This window comes from Dromaius novaehollandiae, chromosome 16, assembly GCF_036370855.1.
Source record: "Dromaius novaehollandiae isolate bDroNov1 chromosome 16, bDroNov1.hap1, whole genome shotgun sequence".
NCBI lineage: Eukaryota > Metazoa > Chordata > Aves > Casuariiformes > Dromaiidae > Dromaius > Dromaius novaehollandiae.
The window spans coordinates 20275112-20300637 of NC_088113.1; the positions used below are offsets into that span (position 1 = coordinate 20275112).

General features: G+C 39.0%; 1 protein-coding gene across 3 annotated transcripts in view; it reads right to left on the reverse strand.

The window, feature by feature from the left end:
- Positions 1-3881: 3881 nt before the first annotated feature.
- The window catches only part of RTEL1 (regulator of telomere elongation helicase 1), a 51815-nt gene continuing 30170 nt past the window's right edge, over positions 3882-25526 (reverse strand). The window contains exons 25-36 of one of the 3 annotated variants that reach the window (XM_064521657.1): positions 24739-24862; positions 23391-23544; positions 21684-21847; positions 18677-18772; positions 16951-17161; positions 14769-14906; positions 13935-14048; positions 11870-12115; positions 10182-10385; positions 9415-9594; positions 8847-8950; positions 3882-4933 (exon numbers count right to left, since the gene is read on the reverse strand). In XM_064521657.1, coding sequence (XP_064377727.1) covers positions 4859-4933; positions 8847-8950; positions 9415-9594; positions 10182-10385; positions 11870-12115; positions 13935-14048; positions 14769-14906; positions 16951-17161; positions 18677-18772; positions 21684-21847; positions 23391-23544; positions 24739-24862 — 1810 coding nt within the window. In that variant the 3' untranslated portion in view covers positions 3882-4858. Of the gene's footprint in view, positions 4934-8846; positions 8951-9414; positions 9595-10181; positions 10386-11869; positions 12116-13934; positions 14052-14768; positions 14907-16950; positions 17162-18676; positions 18773-21683; positions 21848-23390; positions 23545-24738; positions 24863-25526 lie in introns of all 3 variants that reach the window. The other 2 variants (XM_064521656.1, XM_064521658.1) reach the window with 2 other exon arrangements.

The following is a 25526-nucleotide window of genomic DNA, read 5'->3' on the forward strand; positions in this document are numbered from 1 at the left end:
CCCCCATGCAATCCTTTCGTTTTAGAGAGATAAGAGTCTGGTAAAGCAGGGACCTTTGCCTATTCTTTTCCTGTCCGTTTGACATGACCTGTCAACCTGTGAGCCGGAGTCTGCGGGATCACCGCCCCGTCGCCGGAGGCGGCAGCTCTGCCCGTCGCCCTGGCTGCCCCGAGCTAGCCTGGAGGAGGAACGCAGCATCGGGGCCTCGAGGTTCAGGGTTCGCTTGCTCGCACAGGGCACCAGACCTCCGAGAGCTGCAGGGTGGCCAGAAGCAGCACTTTTCACAACTGTTTTTGCAAAAAATCATGTTTCTCACTGCTATACAGAGAAAAGCCTGGAAAGCAAAGAGATTCCACATGCTCTATCAGCAGTCACATACCCGAAGGTACTGTTCATCTCTTTCCTGGTAAGACATTTTTTTTTTTCTGACTCCTTTCTGATTTCTGTCAGATTTGATTAGGAAAAGAGGAGAAAAAAAAACATTTTTCAATGACACCACTAAAATTGAATGCAATATTCCAGATGTAGTCATACCACTGCAAGGCAGGGAACAATACAAAGGGATTAATGTCTATTTCCTCCATGATGCATAACTCGTGTGTCATTTGCTTCCCAAAAATCAGAGAGGAGTGTCCGTTACAGGTTTTCCTCCCACTGAAGACTTGTACTTTGGATCAGTTCCCGTAACCCAGTACCACAATGCAGATTTATCTGAAACAATTCTTATTTTCATTTTCTAGGCTTCATAAATAGTGTACTATCTCTGTCTTTCCTCGTAAAAGCAACTTGTTTCAAGATGACAGAAGATTACTATCTGCCTCTTGCAGCACATCCTGACATCTGGTTCCTGGTGATCCTCCTCGACAAGGTTTCATTGGATGTAGGGGTGTGCGTGCGTGCACACGCATATGTGCGACCAGCAATAACGTCAGCACAACTTCAGACAAGAGGCAAAGAATGAAAACAAGCCTCCCATCCTGGATGAGCTGCATGTTAACTCTGATCACAAAAGTCTCTCCTAAGTGATGGTCTCTTCAGACTCAAATGAGAAACACAACATACTTTTCCATTGAAATGCTCCTTCCTAAGGTACTCTAAACACATTTAGGAGGAACATACCAGGGTAAGGAAAAGATTCAGAATGACATAAAAGCCTCTGAACATTTCTTTAGAAAACAGGGAGGGTGGAAGTGCGTGTACAGTCCTTTGTGATAAGAGATCCTTGAGCAACCTGCTGCTGGGAGCAGTCAGTGAATATTTTTCTCAACTATTCATCAGAAAAGTGGAAGAAATGGGAAGGAGAAGGGCTAGAGGTCTGATCCCAGGTCAGATGACAACCCTGCAGGGAGCCTGCCACAAACCAGAGCCGTGTGCCGTGGCAGCCCCTGCATAATCCCTCACTCTTTAACAGTTAATAGGGTTATTAGGTAGTGACGCCAAGTGATCTCCAAGGGTGACACCTAACCTCAAGTTCAGAATTGTCTTCTGTCACAACAGGAGTTCCTCTGGGTTTACAGTTTAACCTGGTTAAGGACACTACTACAAAAACCAACTTGCTCCCCCTCTCCCAGATTCACAGGCATAACTTTCCTAGTAAGCCTCTTCACACCTGGGCCAGGAATGACAGGTTGAAAGACCTGTTAAAGCTAGAACTAAATCATATGCAGATAAGATGCAGACAAGGACAAGCTCTTGGCTGGTTGAGCTCACACTGTAAGTATACTTGCTGGCATTCATCCATGCTGCTAAAGAGAAGACTTCCAAACTTGGGGCAGCACAATTCCCACTACACAAAAAAGCAGCAACAAAACCAGATTGATTCCAAAGGCAATCAGCAGATTCATCGGTAGGAGCATGGAAATGTTTCAGAGTTTGTTACGGTGGACTCAGCTAATGTAGTTGAAGAGATTTATTGGATCAGATGTTACCTGCCTACATGATCCGACTGCTGAAGATTAAAAGAACAAGCATGTGAATCTCCTGAAGGCACTGGCGTGTATTTAATATAGCTCCTCTGCCCCATCTCAATGGCAACGGAGCATTCCCAAGTAGGAACAGCCTGCCAGACTAAACCAAGTCTGGTGGCAAGGAAAGGGCGCATGGCTAGAGAACTATCCTAGTTGGGGTGGTGGTGTTAAAATCATACTTTTTGTTCTAGCAGATCACACGTACCTTTTATTTCGGTCGGTCTTTGCCGAGCACTTGCTGGATCCTACAGTGGTTTGGAAGTCCATAGCATGTAATTTCCATTAGGCAAATGTAAGCAAAGCCATCATTTCACTTGCTCTCTGAAGACACTCAAGGCTAATGCCACAAATGAAAACTCACATGCTGTCCTGGGTTGTGACTTCCCTCCAGTGGTAAAAGGAGCAAGCTGCACTTCTTCCGGAGGAGAGGTCTTTATAGAGCAGGCAAGGTACTAAGCTATCTTACTACTAAATAACTTTGTATTATTTACTGTTCCCTCATTTCTTAGACTTCCTGTCCCAGTACTTGCCCAGGCCTTGAGCAATACAGAGAATTCAAAGCAAGAATCCAAAAGAAGTTGCTGGGAACTGTGCAGAAGCAGTTGTGAGGCTTACACGGGGAACTCAGATCACCCCAAAGCTGCTGAGAGAGTGCAAAACAGCAGCAGCAGCCTCATCCGCTTTCCCCGAAAGCATTTTTTTACTTCTACAATGCAATAGTAACTGCTATACTTGTTAAAAAAGGAAAAGAGAACTAATGATTAAAAAGACCATTCAGAGCACCACTTGCGAAGGTGCAATCTCAACAAAAAATCTTTTACCAACAAAGAGAACTAACTATATTTTAGGTATGGAGTTGCTTTGTTTTGGGAACTTGGCTGTATTTCATCTTTTCTGCGTATTTTTAGTCCAGCAACATATAGCCTTTGTGTGCACGCACACAGCTTAACTCACAGGACACACATAAATCCTGTGAGTTAAATTTTCTAAAATTTTCCCATGCATATTTGGAATATCTAGAGCTCTCTCTGCATATTTGTCCATGTTTCCAGGATCCAAATGAACACCAACAGTGCACTGAAATAATAAACTAAATAAGCATGTATTTTAAACAGTCAGATTCTATTGCTGATTAAACACAATTTCTTTTCTTTTTAAATAGAGGAAAACTTAAAAAGTGAAATTTAACTAGCTTCTGTCTTCAATGTAATATTCCATTTCCTGGAAAATAATGGAAAACAAAATAGCAGTACAGGTTTAAAAAAAATTGCTGAAGAGTACCTACTCCACAGGTCAGTTATTAAATTTGCATTTGAGTACAGATATGCAGATAAATAGCAGGTATAATTCATCCACAACTTCAAACATGTCAGAATATATTCTAGTCCCAAATGACCATCAAGCCTGTCAAAATCTTCATTATTTCTAATTATTATTTAAAGTAAGCAAAGTTTCTGTTTCACTGTCATTTAAGAACACTACTTTTCCTGTTCTTTATATAGCCTGAATGTATATGAACCCAGCCTTGAATACATGCATTAGTCCACATTTTAATGCATGAGAAGCATAATATCACACTACTATGTAGTTTAAGTAAGTGGATTCTAATTGGAAAATAAATAAATAAATATATCATTGAGGACAAAAGGCCTAGCAACTACAAAATTTTAAAAAACACTAGTTTTGAATTATGTAACTGGGGGGAAGAATCTTTGAAAATTTGTTAGAATACTGCTCACCTTTCCCTTTTTGAGATAGCAAAAACAAATACAAAACTTGCCAAAATTCCACTGGCCTGAAATCCACCTATACACTGGGGGGAGACTCTCAAAAATAATTAAAGAGTATTTTTCCCAGAAAATCCTGAAAACAAATGATATATCAAGTGGTTCCTTTACCACAGGAGCCATAAGACTAATTAGCAACACCAATTTATTTATATCCAGTGGGAAAAAACAAACAAAAAATTCAAATACAACCTAATTTAGACATAAAAAACAGTTTTACTTATAGCTTAATTTATAGTAGCCATTAAAGATTTAAAATTGATACAATTTCTTAAGTTAACAAAATATTAATACTCACTACTCACAGAGAGTGGAAATATGAAGTACTCCTGCCCCTCCCCAATCCAACTTGATTTATTTTGAAGATTAAAATGAATTAGTTCCTTTCTCTACTTGGGGGGAAAAAAAAGAAATAAAGATAACTCAGGCACAATAGGAATATCAGTGCTGAGCAGAAAATAAACCCTCCTTAGAAGCATGTTTTCAAAATCCCAGTATTATGGAAGGAATCAAGATTTGGGGTACAAAGCAGTCACAAGGGATTGTCTCTGATCACTATCCAACCACTGGAATTTGCTCAAAAGAAAAGAAAAAAAAAAAAAATCAGTCTTTCAGTATCTTATGCTATTGGAAACAGCAGCGACTGCCAAACACCAACAGAACGTGAATCATTTCTTCCAGGAACACCAGTTCAGTAAGGATGGGGTTTCTGGCCTCTTTATTCAGCCAGCTCAGTTCCACTGTAGTACTGTTCCTAGGGTTCTTCCAGGATCTGCTATTACCTGAAGGGGACAATTAACAACAGCTGCCTCAGGATATAAAATTTCAGCCTAAAAGAAGTCACTACAGAATTTACAGGCTAAAATAAATACAAAATTAAACTGCTTAGTTCTAACTGAGGACAATACTGCTTTGTCTCCTGCCAGTGAGGAAGGAAGAAGCCTTGTAGCAGAAAATGTTCTGTGAAGTTATGGTGCACAGCATGCAGTCCAGAGCCTGGGTTCATTTAAATGAACCTCTATCCTGTTTCCTTTCAGTCTGAGAGTCAGAGTCCAATAATATTTTTCTGCTGATATGAAGTATTTGCCCTTTCTCTCGGTGACATTAAGACCAGAAGAAAACTTGGATTAATTGCTTCTTTTTCACATCACTTTGGCATTCTGGGCATTTCTTCATCATCTATAAAAGTAAATGAACAAAATACATAGAATATATATTAAATTTCTCTATTAAGTTTGCAACCATCCAATATGAAATATGAGCCATGCTAGCCATTTGACAGTCCCCAAGATGATATAACTATTTTTAAATGCAGTGTTACTGTGCAGTCACTTATTTAATGGCTAGTAATGAAATGAGGAAAAAGAAAGCCTCCCAGCAAAGTGGTAACAAACTTTAGAGCAGTTGCCTCAGGTGAATTACAGCTATATTTCTGGAAGGCTAAAAATACAGGAACGAGGAAATGCAGAGCCTGCAAGAGCTGTTGTGAAGTATAGAGGTATGTGTTATTAGTAAAATCCCGTAAGATCACAGATGAGTTCCCTGAACTCCTTCTTCCTCCTGCACAGATCAGAAGGAAGTGATCTGCTGGAGATACACGGACATCAGCGATACACGTGGCCATGACCAAGATTTTTGTAGAGGAACAAGGTACGTGCAGTTCCTCACACCACTGCACACCTTTCTAAGAGGTGAACAGCAAAGACTGGGTGCATGAGGCAGCCATTTCCTCCATCAGGTTTCAGTTTCCTTCCTCATTAATCCTAAATTTAACAAGTCTGGTCTTTAGCCATTTGACCCCCAGCTGAACCCCAATCATTCTTTTTATACTCTGAAAGGGCAATGCTCTTTGAAGGGCTTAGTGTCTAGTCAGGGACAAAGCAGGCTACAAATTAATTCTAGCTAATTCTATGTTTATTCTTAAGAACAGCTACTGGTCAAGCTAAAATGCTTTGCTTATTTCAAAAGTGAGATGGTACAAAAGAAATTTAATCTCTGTGAGAAAGTTTGTATTGCCAGCTCAATAGGCTGAAATGTTTACTGGAAGAACAGCACCGGCATCAGTGATTATTTGCCCATGTTACAGATGGCACAAATAGGAACAACCAACAGTTTCTCTGGAATATCTGGAAGAAGAGCACGAATAAATGATACATTTCAACACTAAAAAGCAGCAACAGGCCTCTGCACTGAAAGTTAAAAACAGAAGCAGCATAGGCTGGCATACTCCGCAAAGTTTCACCAAATGTACTGAACATCACCCAACTCGCACCATCACTAACCCCTCTAAAACCCCTCAGTTGCATGGGGGTTCTGGTCCTGGAAAAGTTTCCCAAGTATTTCAAAATTATTCACTGACTTCCCCCAACAGTAAGCTGTCACAATAAAATATCAAATTGGAAAGGACATCACAATTTGCAAAAGCAAGTAATTGCATTTTGAATAATGGCCTGTTAGTCACTTCCTTAATAAGACAACATATATGAAACTGAATCCGAGCTGAAGAAACACAGTGAGTAACTTGCTGTCAAAGAACAAAGATAAATCTTCAAATCCAGCCTAGTCAGTGGTGACAAACGCCAATACTATCTGATGAGAGTTCAGAGCATAGACACCACAAATGCATGGTTGCTCATTTCCTGTTGATGAGGTTGCCTCTGTCACAAAATCCAACAGTTGTTAGGAATGAAGTCAACAAACCAAGACATGAACAGGAATGAGGATGGAATTATTAGGAGATGGTTCCTCTAGGTTTGAGGAACATGGACTGATCTTCTTTTTGGCTCAGGAAATTCTTGTGCTGCAGATGGGTTTCGGGACCAAGAGATTACTTGGAAGAATCATCACCCATGCTTGCCATGATGTTAGATTCTTTCCTAGGCACCCTCTTTTGGCCACTATCAAGAGACAGGATGCTGGGCTGGATGGCTTTCATCTAACTCAGTATGTCTGCTGTTATGTTCTTATGATTTGCTTCAAACTGTTTGTCTTTTTTGATCTTTATAAGAGTATCTGCCCAAAGGGCTGTAGTATGCTACCACAAAGCATACTTCATCTTGCTAAGGAAAACAGGTATTTTCTTGCCCCTGACTTCAGCTGGCAAAACGTGGGGTCAAGTTTCATTGTAACTTGCAAGATTATTCAGGTGATGCAGCAAATGTGGAAGTCATTAATAATGAATGACATCGATGGGGACTGACCAGTTTCCCAAAATAAGATTTTATACTGGCTTTTTGAAATAAGACTAATCTAGCAAATCAAAACTGCTTTAACCCCTCCAGTCTAAAAGATGTACAATCACAAAGAAAAGTGATTAAAAAAAAAAAAAGAAGGCTGAGCAGGTTCTGCAATTTGTTTATGAGCTATGAAAAGGCAAATTAACTTGGGGATTAAGATGAATCCAGACCTCAAAATTACTAACTTCAAGATGAAAAACACAATACAGGCCAGTACAATTACTCAGTATACAACAGTTCTATTTCTGTGAATCCTTAAATTGGCAAAAATAATTACAAGCTATATCTTACTGGCAAAAAAGGAGAGTTCATGCTTAGAGATTTACAGAGCAAATTTTTACGGGCTGAGATAATACAAAAATTTCCCTGTGGGATTATGAACGCATACCTAATCATTAAACCCTCCAGAGCTTTAATTCTATTCCTCAGTCAGCTTTACTCTTCAGTACCAGAGATTATAAACACATGCTAATAAAATTCTTGGCATGATTGTTCCCTGAAGTAGAGTCTTCTCTGAAGTGGAACATGTTGTCCACGAAAGAGCAGATGTTGATTCATCTTTCTCAGTCTTGGAACCTTAATATACATCTTTAGCAAAATCAAGAAAAAGAAAGAAGACCAAAACTAGAAGTATTGGGCTGCTTGTAGAAATGTCATTAGTTGTGATAATGGCACTCGTGGATGGGAAAGTGGAGGTAAACTCATTTTTAAAGGTGAAACTTAAAGGCCTTCAGTTCAGGAAAGAATCTGCTGAATGCTTCTGAGATCCAAGATAGCTTGACAGCCCAATGATACTTTGTCATAAAAGGAACAATTGAGTATTCAGTAGAAATGGCCATTCAAGGCAACTAGTTTGGTTGCACAATGTGCAGCAAACATGAGATGCTTTCCTTTGGTATTCTTGTATTTTCCTGTATTCTTTCTATGCTTCTATTGGACCAAGTCCATCTTGATTATTGTATTTTATTTGGGTTGACAGGAAGTATGAATTTCAGTATACTGTTTATTTTCTACACTTCGTTGACATACTTCAGTGTCCTCTTCCTGAGAAACAGACCTTTCTCTGGAACATGGAATGACTGTTTATTGCATACTTGCTTGTAGGTTCAAAGATAGGAGAAATTTCTCTTCCTTCTCTACTGTTTTTGTAGCTGCCTGAGCTCTACTGACTAATAGCCCTCTTCATTACCTATGAAACCACTCAACACTCTTGTGTTATACTTTCATGCCCAGGGTCACAGATGACTGATAACTGGTCACTGATTGGGCTCCAGGACAAAACAAGAGTAGGGAATGAAGTGTTGTGCAAGATGCTGCCAAACATATGCACTGAGGCATCACTTACATCCTCTTACCTAAAGGATTGCAACTTCAACCAACAACCTACTCAGCCAGGAAGACTAGAGGACAGGATAACAATGGCAGATATTTGAGCATAAGTTTGCCTTATCTCATGATAGTGCCTTACAGGAGGTTTTTACATGGGAAAAATAATGGAACTAGGCAAAGAAAAATATATTTAAACAAAGATTCAGATGTACAAAAGAATCTTTTTCCAGTTGATGTCTAGCCCGCTGCCTGAATCACTCTGGAAGAGAAAACATCTGGAAACAGCTCAGAAGGAGCTGCACTTATGTCCAAACCACAGCATAAGGCAGGAGTCTGCCTTCAGTCAAACTGAAGAGCATGGAAATGACAGAGGAGATGCTCAGGTGATAAACCTTTCATCATGATTTGTGTGGTTTTTTTGTCTAAAGAGAGGAATGCCATTTCCAGGGCTGTCCACAAGGTTCTCTTCAAAAGCACAAAATTCACTAGCAGTTTCAGGCAAAACTGAAATCAATAAACAAGATAACCTTTAAGAACTGCTCCCAACATGTTTTGCAGCAAGTGAAGGCACATAATGGACATTTAAAAGGCACATCATCCTCAGATTTGCAGTTAGAGCAGTAGAATCTTCCTAGTGAGAGTGAGAGGGAGAAAGAGAGAGAGAGAGGGAGAGGAGAATGACTAAATTCCAGTAACAACCTGTGAATTGTTCACACATATATGCTTCTAGCGCACTACAGAAAACAATGACCAAGAGTGCATGCAGTGAATTTTAAGAAGTCTCTGTTGTATTATTTCTTTCATATGACCTCACTCGATCTCTATGCTTCAGATCCCCATTCAGAAATTGAGATTACACCCTTGCTTTACGAGGAAAATGACAAGAAAAAAAAATCTCTAAGTTCTCAGGAAACCATTACATCATCATGATTGAGAAAATGCAGTATTTTGACAGACTAGATGCAATTAGCAGAAAGTACAAATTCCAGTTAGCATACCACGCTAATCATTATAGCAACATAATTTTAGTTTTCTGTAAGTTATCCTATTCCTGAGAATTAGAGATTTGCATCCAAAAATCTCACCTATACCTACCAGACTCTGGCTCCATCTGTAGGGGGAAGATGGGCACAGCTCCAGAGCTTGTGGGTGCTCTCATGTTACTGGTTCCTTTTGATACTTCCATCTTTGGCAATTCAAGTTTGCTTTCTCGGCTAAAGCAGAAGGAGGAAATCTTCCTTTGAATTTTCTCTGGCATCTCACTCTTGGAAGCAACTGCGTGTGATCATAAAAAAACACCATACAATACAGTGCAACAAAGAACACACTACATAACTCACTGGAACCTACGGCTAAGTGCATTTTGCAAAGAGTCTTCACTGAATATAAGAAAACCCCAAAAAACACAAAGAACCCACATACACAATTTGAGTAACTATTTTCTTAAGCCACACTGATAACAGAAGTTTCTGCTATTAACACACATTATTATTGAGAGGGAACTTTTACATTGAAATAGTTCTGTGGTAAATTATTCCTAGACACAGTTGGTCTTGATCCACTCTTCCAGCCCCTTATGTGCAAAAAATCTGCCTTCAGCCATAACCCATTTCACATTTTAAAGAAAACTGCACTGTAACTGATTTTCTTCCTGTACCCTTGCACTTCCCTATCTGTATCTACCCATTGCCTTCTGTCTTATACTCATTTTTTATGCTATTTGGACAGGACCAATTGTTTTGGCCTTCCTTTACACAGTCTAGAGCAGGGAGGTCAGACAACTGAGACTACAACTAAGGCTCTTGGACCCTACCCATGAAACTAGTAAAATTTTAAACTCCAGAGAAGTGTTCATTCCTGACCTTGTATGTGGCTGGGAACTTTCATCTGAACTTTGCTGTCTTCTGCTTTGGTGCACCAGTTCTCCAAACTGGAGCCAGTGCTCCCTTCGTCTTGCACCTGGTGATGCACTTTCTTCTCTCCCTCGCCGCAGACCATCCCAGTCAAATCTTTACACATCTGTCTGAACTGCTCTCTGTGATGAGGGCGCACAAACATGTAAAACCCTGTCCAAAAGAAAATACAGTCAAATACATAGGAAAATAAATGCCTGACAACAGGATACTTGTTGCTTTGGGAGCTGAGTAACATCAGCTGTAGTCTTTAGAATATCTTCATCATGGTGGAACATTTGATGTTTTTATTGATTTTATACTTAAGGGGTTTTCCTTTCCAGAAGACAGGTGAGTATTTGGTATTGGAAATTGCCAACTTACCTGGAAGTTCTTCCACTCTCTACAACAACCACAAATATCTGATCCAGCACTTCAGCAGACAATTGATCTAGCTAAATCAAGCACACACAATACCTGAAAAGACTTTCTCAAAAAAAGAAGTCTCTCATTACTGTCTGGTTGGTTGAGGATTCAAAACGTATGCACAGAAACTCTAAGAAATCCCCAGTATGATTTATTGGCAAGCATGGACAATTCTACAGTGGAGTCCTCTGAGGTGAAAACATTTGCTCCCTAAAGATACCAACTCTCTATTTGTAAGAAAAAAATGCTTCGGAGAAGATTATGACTCTCAGTGCCACGTAGTTCATTTCCCTCTCATTCTTCACTGTGTCAAGACTAATTTGACTAGTTTACACACCACAAAAAATTATTTTCTAAAAGTCTGGTGAGACTATGACATCTGACGTAACATTAAGAGATGTCTCCATCAAGGCAATCAAGTCCAGGATGAAATCCCCCCCTGCCTTTTTTAAACGAAAAGACAAAACCTAACCTCAAATTTTAAGCACTTGTAGCTTTCTAAATCCTTGTATTTGTTTTCTTCCTTCATGGGTTTGTTAATAATCATTTAGAAATTTCAAACTTATATGAATGACAAGGATATTAAATCATGACACAGTTCCATAACTATTCCTGTGTAAAGTTCTATAGAAAAATAGTGAACCAAAAGTACGAATGCTTATCACCGGAATCTGAAAGGGACCAAAGAGCTTAGCAGCAGCATAGCAATCTACAGTCAGTGCTGTTGTCAGGATAATAGTCATCGTTGGCTTTTCTAAAGAGCAATCGCTTTCAGTAACTGAGAAAAAAGAGGTAATGGAATCATTTGACTGAAGTTAGCTTGACTGAAGGTCAGGACTGGAATTACTGAGGTCTTATCTCAGTTTTAAGGGTTTGGTTTTTTGGTTTTCTTTTTTCTTTTCTTTTTTCTTTTTTTTTTCTTTTTTCTTTTTTTAAACGGACAATTCCTAAACTGAACATGCAGAAGTAATATCTTATAACCTTGCCATTTTTCACTCTCAGATGACATTCATTTACTACAGCTTTCCTGCAGCTAGTTCCACCTATCTGGCTTGCTAAACAAAAAGATGGGAGAGGTACAAAAATTTTGCCAATGCTAAAAGTTTATCCAAAAAAGTGGAGAGTTTGCAAACTAACTGCGAATAACCAGTGTGAAGTCACTGCTCACAAGAGATCACAGCACCTATATCTTCTTTTCGATTAAATAAAAAGCATTTAAAAATGTCCCTTACTTTGTAGGAGATGAAAGTCTTCTGGCCTCTCAGTGGTGAGGGCTGCTATCACTGATACCATAGTATCATAGTTATCTGTCTTCTTGTAAGATAACAATGCTTCATAGAAACGGTTGTAAGAGCTTTGGTTCAAAGCCTTTTTCACATCCTTGAGATAGGTAGCTCTCAGGATCTGGTGGCAATCTTCTCTCCTAGAGCTTGAAGCTTTTTCAGCATCTTTCTTTGGAGCTTGGCTGGGATTTTTCCCTGAGAGACAAAATACACATGAGCAGCCCTTGGAAAGGAACACATACGTCAGCCCTTTCTATCCATTATTCTTCATTGAGAAGGAGGTTCCTGAGCTATTTCAAAGCAGTAATGCCAGCACTGCCTGTGCAGCCAAATACGTCCCTCTGACATGACCTTGGGTAGAGCCAAGACCTGCTCCTGCCAATGGCAACTGAACAAATTCTGCAGAACCCTTCTGGCATTTTTTTTTTAATTTTTTTTTTTTATTTTTATTTTTTTGCCAAATGGTCACTGAGGAATGAGAAAAAGGTGACACAAACACCACTTGTGCATGGAGGTCAGCAATAAATAAAGTTTTATGCTGCACTTCTTTGAAGAAGTAGAAGCATTATAAACAGATGGCTCAATCAACTATGCTGGCCTGCCATGGGTAAGTAAACTGTGAGATTGAATTTAAAGAGTAGATTTATCATCCCTTATTACTAAAAGAGAAAGGGCATTCTTTTTTCAGACAGGAAAGCATAAAGTCAAATGAGAATAACTAATCTGAAATAATAGACAAAATAATACAAAAGCAACGAAGGTAGGAGTAACTAAGAACATCCTGCTAACCTCCAAGAGGACTTCAGTTCAGAATGGTAGTCTCTGACTGATCCGTTTTTTCTCTTAAAAAAAGTTCTTGTTTGCATATTAAAGAGTGCAAATATGGATTAAGTATATTACAGGAAATTGAATTTAAATTAACTAGCCACATCTGTTAGTGCTTAGACCTCTATTCTTCACCTAAGATAATAAACTACTTTGAAAAGATGGACCAGGTTCCTGTCCTGAAAGGGGAGAAAGATGGTGTGAATTTTATAATCAGTATCTTCCGTATCAATCTCATGGGCCTCAAGACAAAAAAATTTCCAAAGATCCTGCTTTATCCAAATGTTCTTAAAATACAGAACAAAACAGGAAAATAAAACTAAAGAAACAGCATGGCTTCATATATGAAAAGCTTTTAAAGACTTCCAAGAAACACTAGCAGCTTTTTTTTCTTTTTAAAGAAAAGGTTAGCTTTTGACCATTCTTTACTCCTTAAAGAAAGGTAAATCTAAGCTGCTATAACCCTTGCTCATAGGTAAAAGTCACTCAAGAAAATTAAAACAAAGAAATGATTCATATGAATTAAAATTAAATGAACTGAAAGTAATAACTACCCTACCTGTTTCTTTGTGAGAAATAAACAGAAAAAAATCCTAGGTGTTCTCAGGAATATCTGCAATCAAATCAGAACTGGACCTTTGATTTTCAGAGGTAAATACTGGACCATATGAGATTAGAGGATGCATGCACAAATCATGTACAACTATGAAAACATATTTACTAGTCCAGGTTTCTGGAAGAAGCAGCTTTTCCTCATGAGGATCACATACAATACTGAAAACAGAGACAGTTTTCTTCTTCATACCTGAAACTATACTGACTTCACTTAGAATTACCTTCCCTAAATTGCTCTCTCTCATGAAACCCTGGCCACAGTCCAGCAGCCTTGTGCTCGGACCACCTTTGCCCTCACTGAGGAGTACTAGGTCAGTCTCTAATGCAAACTGCTAGCTTTAGTCAGTTGTATTTTCATATCCAACTTGATTTAAGTAATTGGCTTTTGTGTTTCATTTTGTACAATCCTTGCTGAAAATTCTGAATTAGCACTCTTACTCACAGATAGCGAGACACTTGTGCTATGTGAATGCAGAAAACATTGGTCCCTACCAGGAGAATTTACAGTAAGTGACACAATAAAACATAATACATATTAACTTGGAATTATGCTTTTATTTAACATGAAGTGTACCTGCGCTATTCAGTCCTGTTGTTAAGTGGAATCCTCCCTTGTTCAAGTGGAGCCCAGGGTTTAGCTGAGTGCATGAGTCCTCTGAGAATGTTGTTTTCTGCTGGCTCTGTTTTTCTGCTGTTAAATCAAACCAGTCCATTAACAGTGAACTTGGAGAAGAATAAACACAGAATGATGCTTTTCAAAGTGTGTCACTCTACTTCAAGATGCAGATGCATTTCTCTGGTAAGAGAGGATGAGCCAAGACCCTGCTTTTTTATAATCTATTGTTCCAGCATTTCAAAGACTTCACAAGCTGTACGATGACATGATTACCCTCTTTTCACAATTCTGGTGGCACTATGTGGGTAGCAAGGAAGACAGAGGAATACACACAAATGTTTTCAGATCTACAGGCTAGATTCAAGATTTAAATAGATCTTTAAAAAAGCCCATTTGAAATAAAATGTCATCTTTACTAACTATGCTCAAGCATTTGTCTATGCTTATGAGAAGGCAGGTATATTTAACTAACCGAAAACCTTTTAAAGTAGAGAGGAGAATCAGAGGTGCTACATAACCAGCTCCAATGCATACAGCACTCAAACACCATATGAACACGTTATAATGAACACCTTAGCTCACTTAGTTAACAAGAGGATCATGCAGAGCAGATATTTATACACAGTGTTTCTTTGTATTTTGGAATCTTAGCTACCTAGTTCAATTTTGCTTAATCAAAATTGCTTTCCACCCTAGTGTTTCTATGTATTAGATGTGTATTAGATGTGTCTTGCTCTGTGACTGGACAAAGTCCATCAAAGGATATAACAGTGCTGGAAATAAGCTTCTCACCTATTTTGTTGGCCAGTATCTCTCGCTGTTCTCGCAGGAGGCTGTGCTCAGGTTTGTAGCCACAGCCTACTCCAGTCAGATTACAACATGCTTCATCAAATTGCTTTTTATGTTGAGGTCGAACAAATTGATAGAACTCTTTCATTAAAGAGAGGGGAAATAAATAAATAAATAAAATCGGTCCACAACAGGTAAACTCCACAGAAACTTATGATGGCAAGGCTTCTAGGTTAGATGACATGAAAATAAAAAAAGTGCAGGTAAATAAATTAAAATCAGAATTTCATTATCTAGCAGTTTATACAATAACCACACTTACAAGCTACACAGAAGTTGGATACAGTTTGGGCTTCCAGCAATAGCTGTAGGTTATAACTGTAATTTTTCTACTGTAAATATGAAGTAGCTTTACTTCTCAGTGAAACAGGTACTTGCAAAAAAGAAGGTGAGCTACCTCAAATAAACTGTGGGGGTCAAAGTATTCATCTAGGCAGGTAGCAAAGAATAACAGCTGACCTGCTGTTTATTTTACAGCTCATCTTACTCCACTGTAAACTGGCTGCCTACCACTAGCCTAAATCTCACTGCAAGTCAAATGAACTTTAGACTTCAAGTGTCTGTCACTTTTGTAAACCAGACTTAAACTATTTCCTTAAATTTGCTTATCAAAAATTTCACTATCTATATAGTAAGATAAACATATTGGGAAACAAACTGTGGCTGCTATTAGTACTAAGTACTTATATACAGCATCTCATCCCTTAATTTAAAACAGTTTACAAGAAGAGTGGCTTCGCTTTTTGATTTTTTAGTTGAAAGGAGTCACAGAAAAATCTGTCCATTTGCCCATATGCACAGCAAATCATCAATGACAGTTTCAAATTCTCTCATCTTCGTCTTCTCCTGCTCACTTGCTAATTACAAGACGAGAAAACAAGTTACGCTCAAATCTTATTGTGCCTTTATGAGGAAACTTTCTCTAAAAGAAAACAGCAGATCCAGATTCAGATGTTTTAAGTTTTTCAAAATTATTTTGAAAAGAAGCAAAAAAGCCCCTACCAAACCACAGAAACAAATAAACACACCAAGAAAATCCAGGAAAGTTTGTTTGCTTCCAAGACTTGTTTTAACAAGAAAATTTACAACTTTCATGATTCCCTTTGACTTTCACAAGGAGGCTCCACTTTTTTCCACATTCCCACAAACAGAAATTATTTCTAATGTAGTAGCAGCTGAATTCAAATAAGCCAGACAACTGACTTCTCTTTTAATTCTTATGGAGAACAAAAAGACAGATTTTAAAGTGTATTGTTTTATACTGCTACCATCACTTTTAAAACATAAGCAACAAGCAGAGGTCATCCTCAAAAGATACACCAATCTTGCACAGGCTGCCAAGACTTCTAAGGCTTCACTCTTTCACGTGATTTGCAGCTGTTCTGTTTTCCTGTTGTAATACGTGCACTATTATCATGGAGCATCACCTACTGAAAAGAAATGTTGATAGGGCCAATAAAAGTATTGACTTTCAGCAACAGCTCTGCTCTTCACAGGCTTCTCATCTCTCTTTCTCACTAACTGAACAGCTAAGCTCCAGCTCCCTTCCTCTTTTCAAAGTTGATCATTCTCAATTTGACAAAACTGAGGGGGAAAGGAAAATTCAGAAAGAAAACACTGCTAAAATGTTGGTGGGAGTCTAGTTCCTCTCAGTGCACTCATTAAAAATCCAGGCAAATAACAGCTAAATCAGCAAACCACCTATGTTTGCCCCAGCTCACTTGCTTTATACTCACCATTATTTAAATATAAAATTTATGTAGCTATTCTGTACACTTACTGTCTTAACACTGAACTCATCTGAATGCATATATCCAACTTCTCATAACCACACTCTTTATCTTAACTCCTAAATCACAGGGAATAAGCTATACTTATAAGTTTAAAATAACACAAGTTTTCATGGAACTTTTTATCTTAGGCCCATCATTATGCAAACTAAGGTGTGATAACTAGACTGGTAATACATTTGCTCTATGATCTGGGGATATAAATTGGTGAACGTTAACGATTATCATTCTGATCAATTCGTACTTCAAAGGTAAAACACTTCCTTGTGAAATACTGAAATCCTTTTAAAAGACAAAGGCTATGTCATACACAGATACCAGAGAAGTCATCATACCTCGCAACAAGATATGCTTTTTTTGATCCTCTATAAAGAGGGAGCTCATTTGAGATAACATAGTATTGAAGTCATCTGTTTTCTTGTAGTGCTGAAGAGCCTTTGAGAAGAGATCATAGTTTTCCTGGCTTAGGGTTTCCTTCACTGTTGCAATGTATGATGTAGCCCTGGCCTTCTTTGGCTCAGTCAGGTCTGCTATCTTATCTGTTTGCTGAGAAGACAGGAAGACTTTTCAGTAAATAGGACTTAAGTCTTAAGGACTGCACATAAGACAATGCAATGCTTTCAGCCAACATGTTAGGGTGTCCCATGCAGTAATGGTAATCATCCAAAAAAGCATGTATCCATGTGTAATTTTCTGAAAAAAAAACAAAACAACTTCAGCGCCATGGAAGAAACAAATCTAATGGGGCCTATCTCCTGGAAATGTTCAATTATCTAAAAAGAAAAAACCTTCATAGGTATATGAAGCAGGATATTCAAAGAATGAAAGGCATTTAAGTATTTTGGTTCCCCTAAGACATTTCTTGAAGACAATATGCACACATGCAAGCTAGATTACTCTCTAGTATTTGAAAACATTCTTCTTCTATAATCACAAGCAGCAGGGGCTTGAAAAGATTCAAAACAAGTCCTCCTTTATGAAAGTGACTGTGCATTACAATTGCTTGCACATTGTAGAAGCCAACGGACACCTGTCATACATCTTAATGACAAAAACAGTATGACTGGGGCAATCCCGAGTCACAACTTTATTATTAATTTCCCCGGATTATTATTATATCTACTTCTAAAACATTAATTGCTCTAACATCTGTGAGCATTTATTCCCTCAAGGAAGAGCAGCAATGGTATTCATTATCTTCTCTACTGAGCAAAGCTGAATGCTCCAGAGGACTGTTCCCTAGAGAAGGCAGCCAAGCCTCATTTCACAGCTCTGTTCTTCAGAGAAGGCTTGTAAAGATAAATGAAACTTAATGCAAACCTTGAGGATTAGGCTGATTCATCGTGACATCAGGTAGCAACAAGTCCCAACAAAAACAACCTTCTGCAATGAACACACTCCCTTCCTCATACCTTGGATACTATTAGCCTCAGGATCTGTGCCTACCTTTATCAATTTAGGGTGTCATGTGCCTGGGAGTCTCTTTGACAGAGAGAGAGTATTCAGCCAGGACAGTACCTTGGACAACTACTGACATACACCATCACCCAGGGGATTCTCATCGATTTATCATGACTGTCACGCAGCTAGCTGCATAATTACCTGTGGTTTCTGAATCATCTTTTGAAACAGTGCACAACAATAAACACACAGGCGCAAACACAAGGCACAACAATAACCCACATACAAGGTTAGGATGTGATCACCTACCCAAATACAACTGGGTCAGCTACGCTAGTTGAGACTCTACAGCCAATCAAAAAGACCCCCCACCACCACACCACACCTGAACAAGAGGAGATAACGTTCAAGATGGATAAAAGAAATGTTCTCTGGCTGTGACTACTAACCCTGCCTATAATGTCTATATTTGAGAAACAGCAAGACAGATTTCAGACGTGCAGAGTTGAGTATTTACAACTGGGGGGGTTGATATAATTGTATTGGCATCACTGCCAGTCCACATCAGTCACCTGTCTGCCTGGAAATTTCCAATTCAAATTACTTCATTCTGCGGCATAAATACTCAAAGGGATGGCATATGTGCATGAAAACACGTACCGGATTGCTGACTAGCTTTATTTTCTTCCTTCCTCCTTTCTGCTCATCTGTTAACCTCTTCTCATACTGAAGGGACAGTGTTGACAGACGTTGTGCCTGGAAAGATTTGGGGGTGGGGGGGAGAACAAGCCAAAAATGATTTTCAAAGTTATTCTCCACTTAATTTAGTCATTTCCTGTAATAAAGTTTGTTAACCCTGTTTGTGATAAAATTCAACAGATTGAAACAAATCAAGCTAAGTTATTGCAACAGAGCCTGGGGCACGTACCTGTCTCTCAAAGGTGATCACTTACTGGACAATTTAAGAAATGAGACCAAAACAGAGGAAATTGAAGACAAAGCTGGTCTTTAGAGTACAGATTCCTGATTAAGCAAAGCTGGACTAATGTTTAACTGCTTCAGAGGAGCCATGCGTGCGTGAAAACATACGCGCAAGTGGTTCCCCACATGCCCCTTCACTTTCCTCCCTGGAAGTACTTCTCTTCTGAAGAAATCCCACATCAGGGCATTTCTTTGAGTCCTGAGAAAGGAAGCTCAAGCAGTCTTGCAGAAAATATCAGGGCAGATGGGACAGGAGTAGAAATATTTCTGATTTGACAAGCTCTTCAACATCTCCCATTCCTAGTAACAAAGAATTGCACTTGCACTGCAGTGACTGGGAATATGGGTATATAAAAAGCCCCAAAAGAGAAATGAGTTGGCATAAACAAAGAGAAGTGGAATTGCTTAACAGTAGAGTCTCCAACATTAGCACAAGCCACTGTCAACCCTACTAAAAACACCCATCTGAGTAACAGATGAAGCTGTGGGATAGCCCCATATTGCCAATTGGTTTCTACACTCTTCTTGAGAAAGAAGATATATCAAGTGATTTACTACTTTGCTCTTACCCAAGAAAAGAATTTCTTGGCAAACATGTGATCAGAGTATTTAGTGAATAGTGTTGTTTATTTGTGAGAGGAACCACTGAAATACACTGGTATCCCTCACATTCCACTATGACTACTCAGCACTTCTATTCAGATCATAAAGCTTCAGATCTAGGGTCAAAATAAATAAATAAATAAACAGAAGTCCAAAAAAACCAAAACACCCAAAGCCAGTGACTTCAGATTTGCTGGTCTGTAGAGCCAGTTGCTGATACTCAGAAATACAGCCTTCAGTGAACTCTTAATATGGCAAGGATACTGAATTCCAGACAAGTCTAAGCAGGATATGTACAGATATGTAGGGCATTTAAATATATTTCACTTGAACACTATGTAACAGAATGAAGAACTGGAATGCAAGCAGTAAATCAAACTGATTTCCTGACTTGTGGCATCTACCAGTCAGAGGCATCTTCCTAATCCTGGCTAGGTAAAGGCACCATCTTAAATAGTACAATCCAGAAGACATATCGTTTCTGAAAGATGTGCTTCCACAAGGTATATCTCACAAGGAAAACTGATTAAGGGGAATGGTCAAATCATTCTTCGAATGGATTCAGGGACTTTACTTCTCACACTTAGATTTTCTTTGTGACAGCAAATACCTGTATTCTTAGAGGGCACTTTTCCTTCCAGCAAATTGTTTGAGAATGACTGCACCTAAAATTCCGTATTTAGGGAACATGGTTTCAGCATATCCTGGATAAAAGAAAAGCTGGTAATAGAGACACTATGATGGATGGTGGGGAAAGATACAAAAGCACACCAACCATGTTATCGGTCCAAATCTATCTGTTATTAACATTAGCTCATCACCGCAGAACGAAAGGTGGCTCCCTCAGAGGCACTGCGTGTCTGAAGACTACATTCCCCAGAGCCCTGGCACCAATTTAGGTGCAGCACAGGATGACCGGACAGCCCTCTAAAAGCCACAGACGAGTAGTAATGTCACATCAGCAAGTGGACATGAGCTGACTCACTGTCAAGCCATTAGGACCATCTGTTTATCTGGCTTGACAAAAAGCTGACTGGTCCAAAAGCAGTATGCTGTGCTGTGTTGACATGACACAGTGGCTGAGTTAGTGGGTCCCAGGAGACATGCCAGGCTTTCCAGAGAATAAGTTCTGGTATCTGTACTATGGCATGGTTAGGCTGCCTGTGGGAAACAAAGTTGATTTCTCAGTCAACTGCACAAGTTAAATATTCTGTATTCTTGTCCCTTACTCCAAGCTTGTGCATTCCCACATCCCTACACCCGTATCTCCTAGGCCCCTTTAAATATTCCCTAGATAGTCCTTATACCTCCATGCTTCCCCTTATGAATCTTTCCCCTAACCAAACTGCTTAGGGGTGCTGCAGCTGTCTTGTTCTAGGCATTCCTGGAGTCCACAGAACAAGCTGTTGGCCAAACTTAACCTGCAAGCCAGCAGTTAACCACCCCTGCTGACGATAGCCAGGTAAGGAAGCTACTTCACCAACAACTAACTGCAAACAGAGACTTTGGGAAAGCAAGGGGAACACAGCCCAGTCAGTGATGTATTAGAAAATCCAATCCGAGAGAAAAGAAAACCAGCATAAAAGCAGCTTTGTTATTCCTAACACAATAGCAGACCGTCTTCTGGTTCAGATAAGATTACTAATTCATAGCCTTTTCTACCCCTTTCCCCCCCCCTTCCCTTTTTTTTTTTTTTTTTTTTTTTTTTTTTTTTTTTTAAATACAGTATCTGTTCACATACCAAGTGCTGACACATTCAGCCCAGAAGAATTGCGTATTTGCAACCTCTTTACTGAGAGCTCTTTGCACTTCAGAGAACATTGTTAACTTCCAGGAAGCTACAAAATCTGCTGTTATGAAGCACAATGCAAGTGCATATCTGTTGGTCATACAGTAAAGGGCGGCAAAGAAATCCTTTGTTTAAGCTCAGTTATGATAACTTGCAATTACTAGTGCTGATTATAATGGGTTTTTCTTGAAAGGGGCTTGAACTAGTATCTCTAAGTTAATGCCAAATTCATTTTATTTTAGAGCCTACAGTTTCCACTTCAAAGCAAGTATTATGCCAGACTATTTTCATTACCTTTTCCTCTCCTGGCAAGCCATCTTCCTCCTCTGCATCTTCACGGCTCTTTTCATTATGCTCCAATGCATCCAAGAGTCCAATGCATTGCCTTCTAGCGCAGACCAGCTCTTGTTCATATTCTGTACATAGGCTGGATGCTACATCTCTATTTACTGACATCCCTGCATAATACAGATGAAAAATTAACATGTTAACTCCTACATTCTGCGTTACTTTTCATTGTCTCCAGACCAAACGTAGCAATCCACAAATGTATGTTGGTTTATCCCATCTCCCACATCTTGAGGGGGAACTGTATTATATGGCTTAGTAAGCTTATTTTGGTTAACCGCTCCCAAAATGGCTCAAGGATTTGCTACCACAACCTGGTGGCTAGAATTTAGTTAGGACTTCACTCAAACTTTTCCCAAAGTGAAAGTCTTATTTAACTTTAAAATGGCTTAGAATCAATGGACAAAAATATATATATTAGTGCTACAGTTGTCTATGTTTAACTACTGTAGTTTTATGCATTTCCCCCAAACTGAGTTCCTGCTTTTAAATCACCTTTCTGTGAAATGATTAAATTTTTTTTTTTTTAACGCAATATACAGCTTTTAAAGCCTACAATCTCACAGTATTAGCCCCTATAAGACACTGTCACCTCATCTCCCCAGATTACATATTCTCATTCTTTAGGGTCCAGGTATATTTGTTTTTAAATATTAGAACTTGGAGCTGTCAGTAGTGTTAAATGAGTATCAGTTTGCTACTTCCAGAAAGCATTCTCTTCAAAATATACTTCCTCTTTTTGTGGAATGACTTAAAATAGAGACAACTGCTATGAAAAGTCACTATTTTGAAAAGAGTTAAAGTATATTAAGCTATAGGTTAAAAATTCAGTACAAAACACTCTTCAGCCAAAAGTTATGATTGCATGTGCAGTTTGATATTACAGCTAAAGTAGTGCATCTGGAAACCCATATTAAAGAGGTAACGCAGCTTCTTCCTTCCATCTCCGGTCATGCGTGCCACCCCACCTTGGAGATGGATCTACTGATCATGCGGATGAAGGGTAAGTGGTTCAGCAAGCTGGTCTGACTCACCCAGCAGTTTCACAATGCATAGATTCAACTCAAGGGAAGGAGCATAAATGCATGGGTGGAAATTGAGAGAGAAAAAGGTCATTGCCAAGGTCATGCCTTTCAATGACAGCCTGCAGTCACAGTGGTTTAGACGTAATGTGAAATCACACCCTTGCACTCAGTTGCAACTGTTCTGGAATCATAGTTTTAAATACAAATTCACTGTTCTGTTCAGAAAGAGGGAGTGATCCAGAGTGGAACACTGCAAGAGATTCTGATGCGAGAAATACTTCACTCTTTGGCATCAGCTAACCATAAATTCAAAAATACCGTTTTCTTTTGAGGTCAGTGCTCCCTTTCTATTTTTTTAGTCAGATCACTGCGTAAGAGAGTCATTTGTACAACAAGATGGAAGAAGAGGGACATATGAAAGGCAGTCCTGGTCAGAAACAGACTTACGGCTCTTATTTTTTACACTATCTGCGATATTTCACTGAATGTCCTCTTTTCAGGCCTCACTTCCTTGCTTTCTGATCCATTTCAGTTTCCAGTTTCTTGCCCCATTTCCTCTGGTTTGGTTTAGAACAAATAAAACAAGACTAAACAAAACAAAAGTGTATCTATGAGGACCCAAACCTACCTCCTCTTTTCCTCTTCAAACTTGGAACATGGTCATCCAATTTCTTGGCTTTTCTCACAGACTGGATCTGCTCAGATGAAGTAGATGGTGCCATATCACTTTCACTTAGGGCAGCAGCAGAGCCAGAAGGGCATTGTGGCAGGGATGGGGGCATCTGCAAGCAGTTTAGAAATGTTACAGTAGACAAAAGCTACTCTTCCATCCATTAACTACTTCCTTTGCAACCAAAAATCCCAGCAGCAACCTGAAACCATTTTTCCCAAATAATTCTGACAGCAAGACCGTTAAGCATTCTGGATTTGTGTCTTTCTGACAACGGAGTAAAATAATTATACACTGACATAGATGAAGTGTACCACACAGGCTCAGCACAAAGCAGCCCGTATAACAGAAAAGGAGTCAAGTCACTGTGAAGGAACAACTGCTTCCTGACATTATTCCTGCAAAATATCAAAATGCATTGGGCTGTGGTTCTCATTTACCATGAAATTCCCATTTATAATCAGAAAAGATCTTTAGATCATCCAGTCTCATCCATCTGTAACTTCTTATGTTGAGTAACTTGCATCTGGCTAAAGCATCTTTCAAGGAAGTCATCCCAGTCTGATTCTTTTCTCTAATTTTAATCTCCCATTTTTGAGAAGAAGAATCCCCCATTCACCAGGAAATTCATCCTAATAGTTAGCCACTATCTAGCAAGGCTGGAATTATTTATAATATGACTCTGGTTCTTGCTATGCCTTTCTCCAGGCAATTAGAAACTCTTTCTACAAGGATTACTTTTTTTAACCTAAGAACTGCCAAACTATTACCTTTATTTCATTACAATATGCAAACTACTACTGAGAAAAAGAGCTTCTTAATGCTAAGAGGGAAATCATTTTTAGTAAGAATGACCCAGTGACGATGTGGTAATATTAGCTGATAGTGTACCTCACTCTTTATACCAGTCAGCTTAGATGTAAATTTGAGGGCTTGACTGATTACTCCGCACATATACCTTCTCCCTGAGGGTGACAGAGGAAAGTCTTTTGTTGCTAACATCAGTTTCACTACTGTTATACCAACCAATGAATGCAGTGTTTCTTTAGGAGAGGGTGGAAAAGGAAGGGTTTTCCCCCCCCCCCCCCCAACTTAAATAGTTAGAAAATTGCAGCATGACAAAATATCCTGCCCTGTCTCCCAACTCACTCTTAGAAAACAAAGACGAAGCATACCTCCTTTCACATAAGGGTTCCAATGCAACATGATACTCCAAATAAAGTGACAAGACTCCTCCACCCCTCTCTCATGGCTTAGTATTCCCAGTTTCCAACACTATCAAAAAAGTTTTTTTAAAGACACTTACAACTTCTTGAGCAACACGGAAGAAGAGAGAGACACCTCTGACTGCATGCCCGAAGTTGTCATAAACCTTCACGTAAGGGCGGACCCATGAAGGTAGCTTGTCTCTTACATCACAAGTTGTAAACCTGTGTAGGATTGAACAAGGAGAAAATTATTTTTGCCAGGTGGCCAGGTGTATTAAACAAATGATAAATCAGGGTCCAAAAGGGCTTGGAAGGAACAGTAACTACAACTGGGGTGATATCTGCACTCAGAAGAAAAGGGCTTTGTTGATACTATGTACTGTGCAATAATCCAATCTGTATCTTTTGCCCATAAAATCTTTAAGTGTGCAAAATTAGTACTGAACCGTGCTATGTTCACTGTCCTCAGTCAGGCCTCCACATAGAAGGCTATCAAACTCTCAGTTGTTCTGGCAACATAATCTTTCCCATCTTCCTTCTACTCTTCTCAAACTGCAGTTCACTTGACTGCCTTCTCGAATGAGAGATAGGGAAATGTAAAACCATAAGTTATAGCAATTACATAATTTGCAACAAGAAAAAAAAGCATAAAGAGACACACAGACATAATTTCAACAAATCAGGTTATTTTGCATGAATACCATCAGTATCTTTCTGCAGCTCCAAGACAATATATTTTGAGATCAGAAGATAACAATTGCACTATTGTAGGAAAATATTTTGTTATCTGACCTGTTAAATAAGATCATTTAGCTACTTCTGAAGCGTTACCTTTTCCACAGTAGCTCATTTATATACAAAACACAGATACACATGTTGGGATATA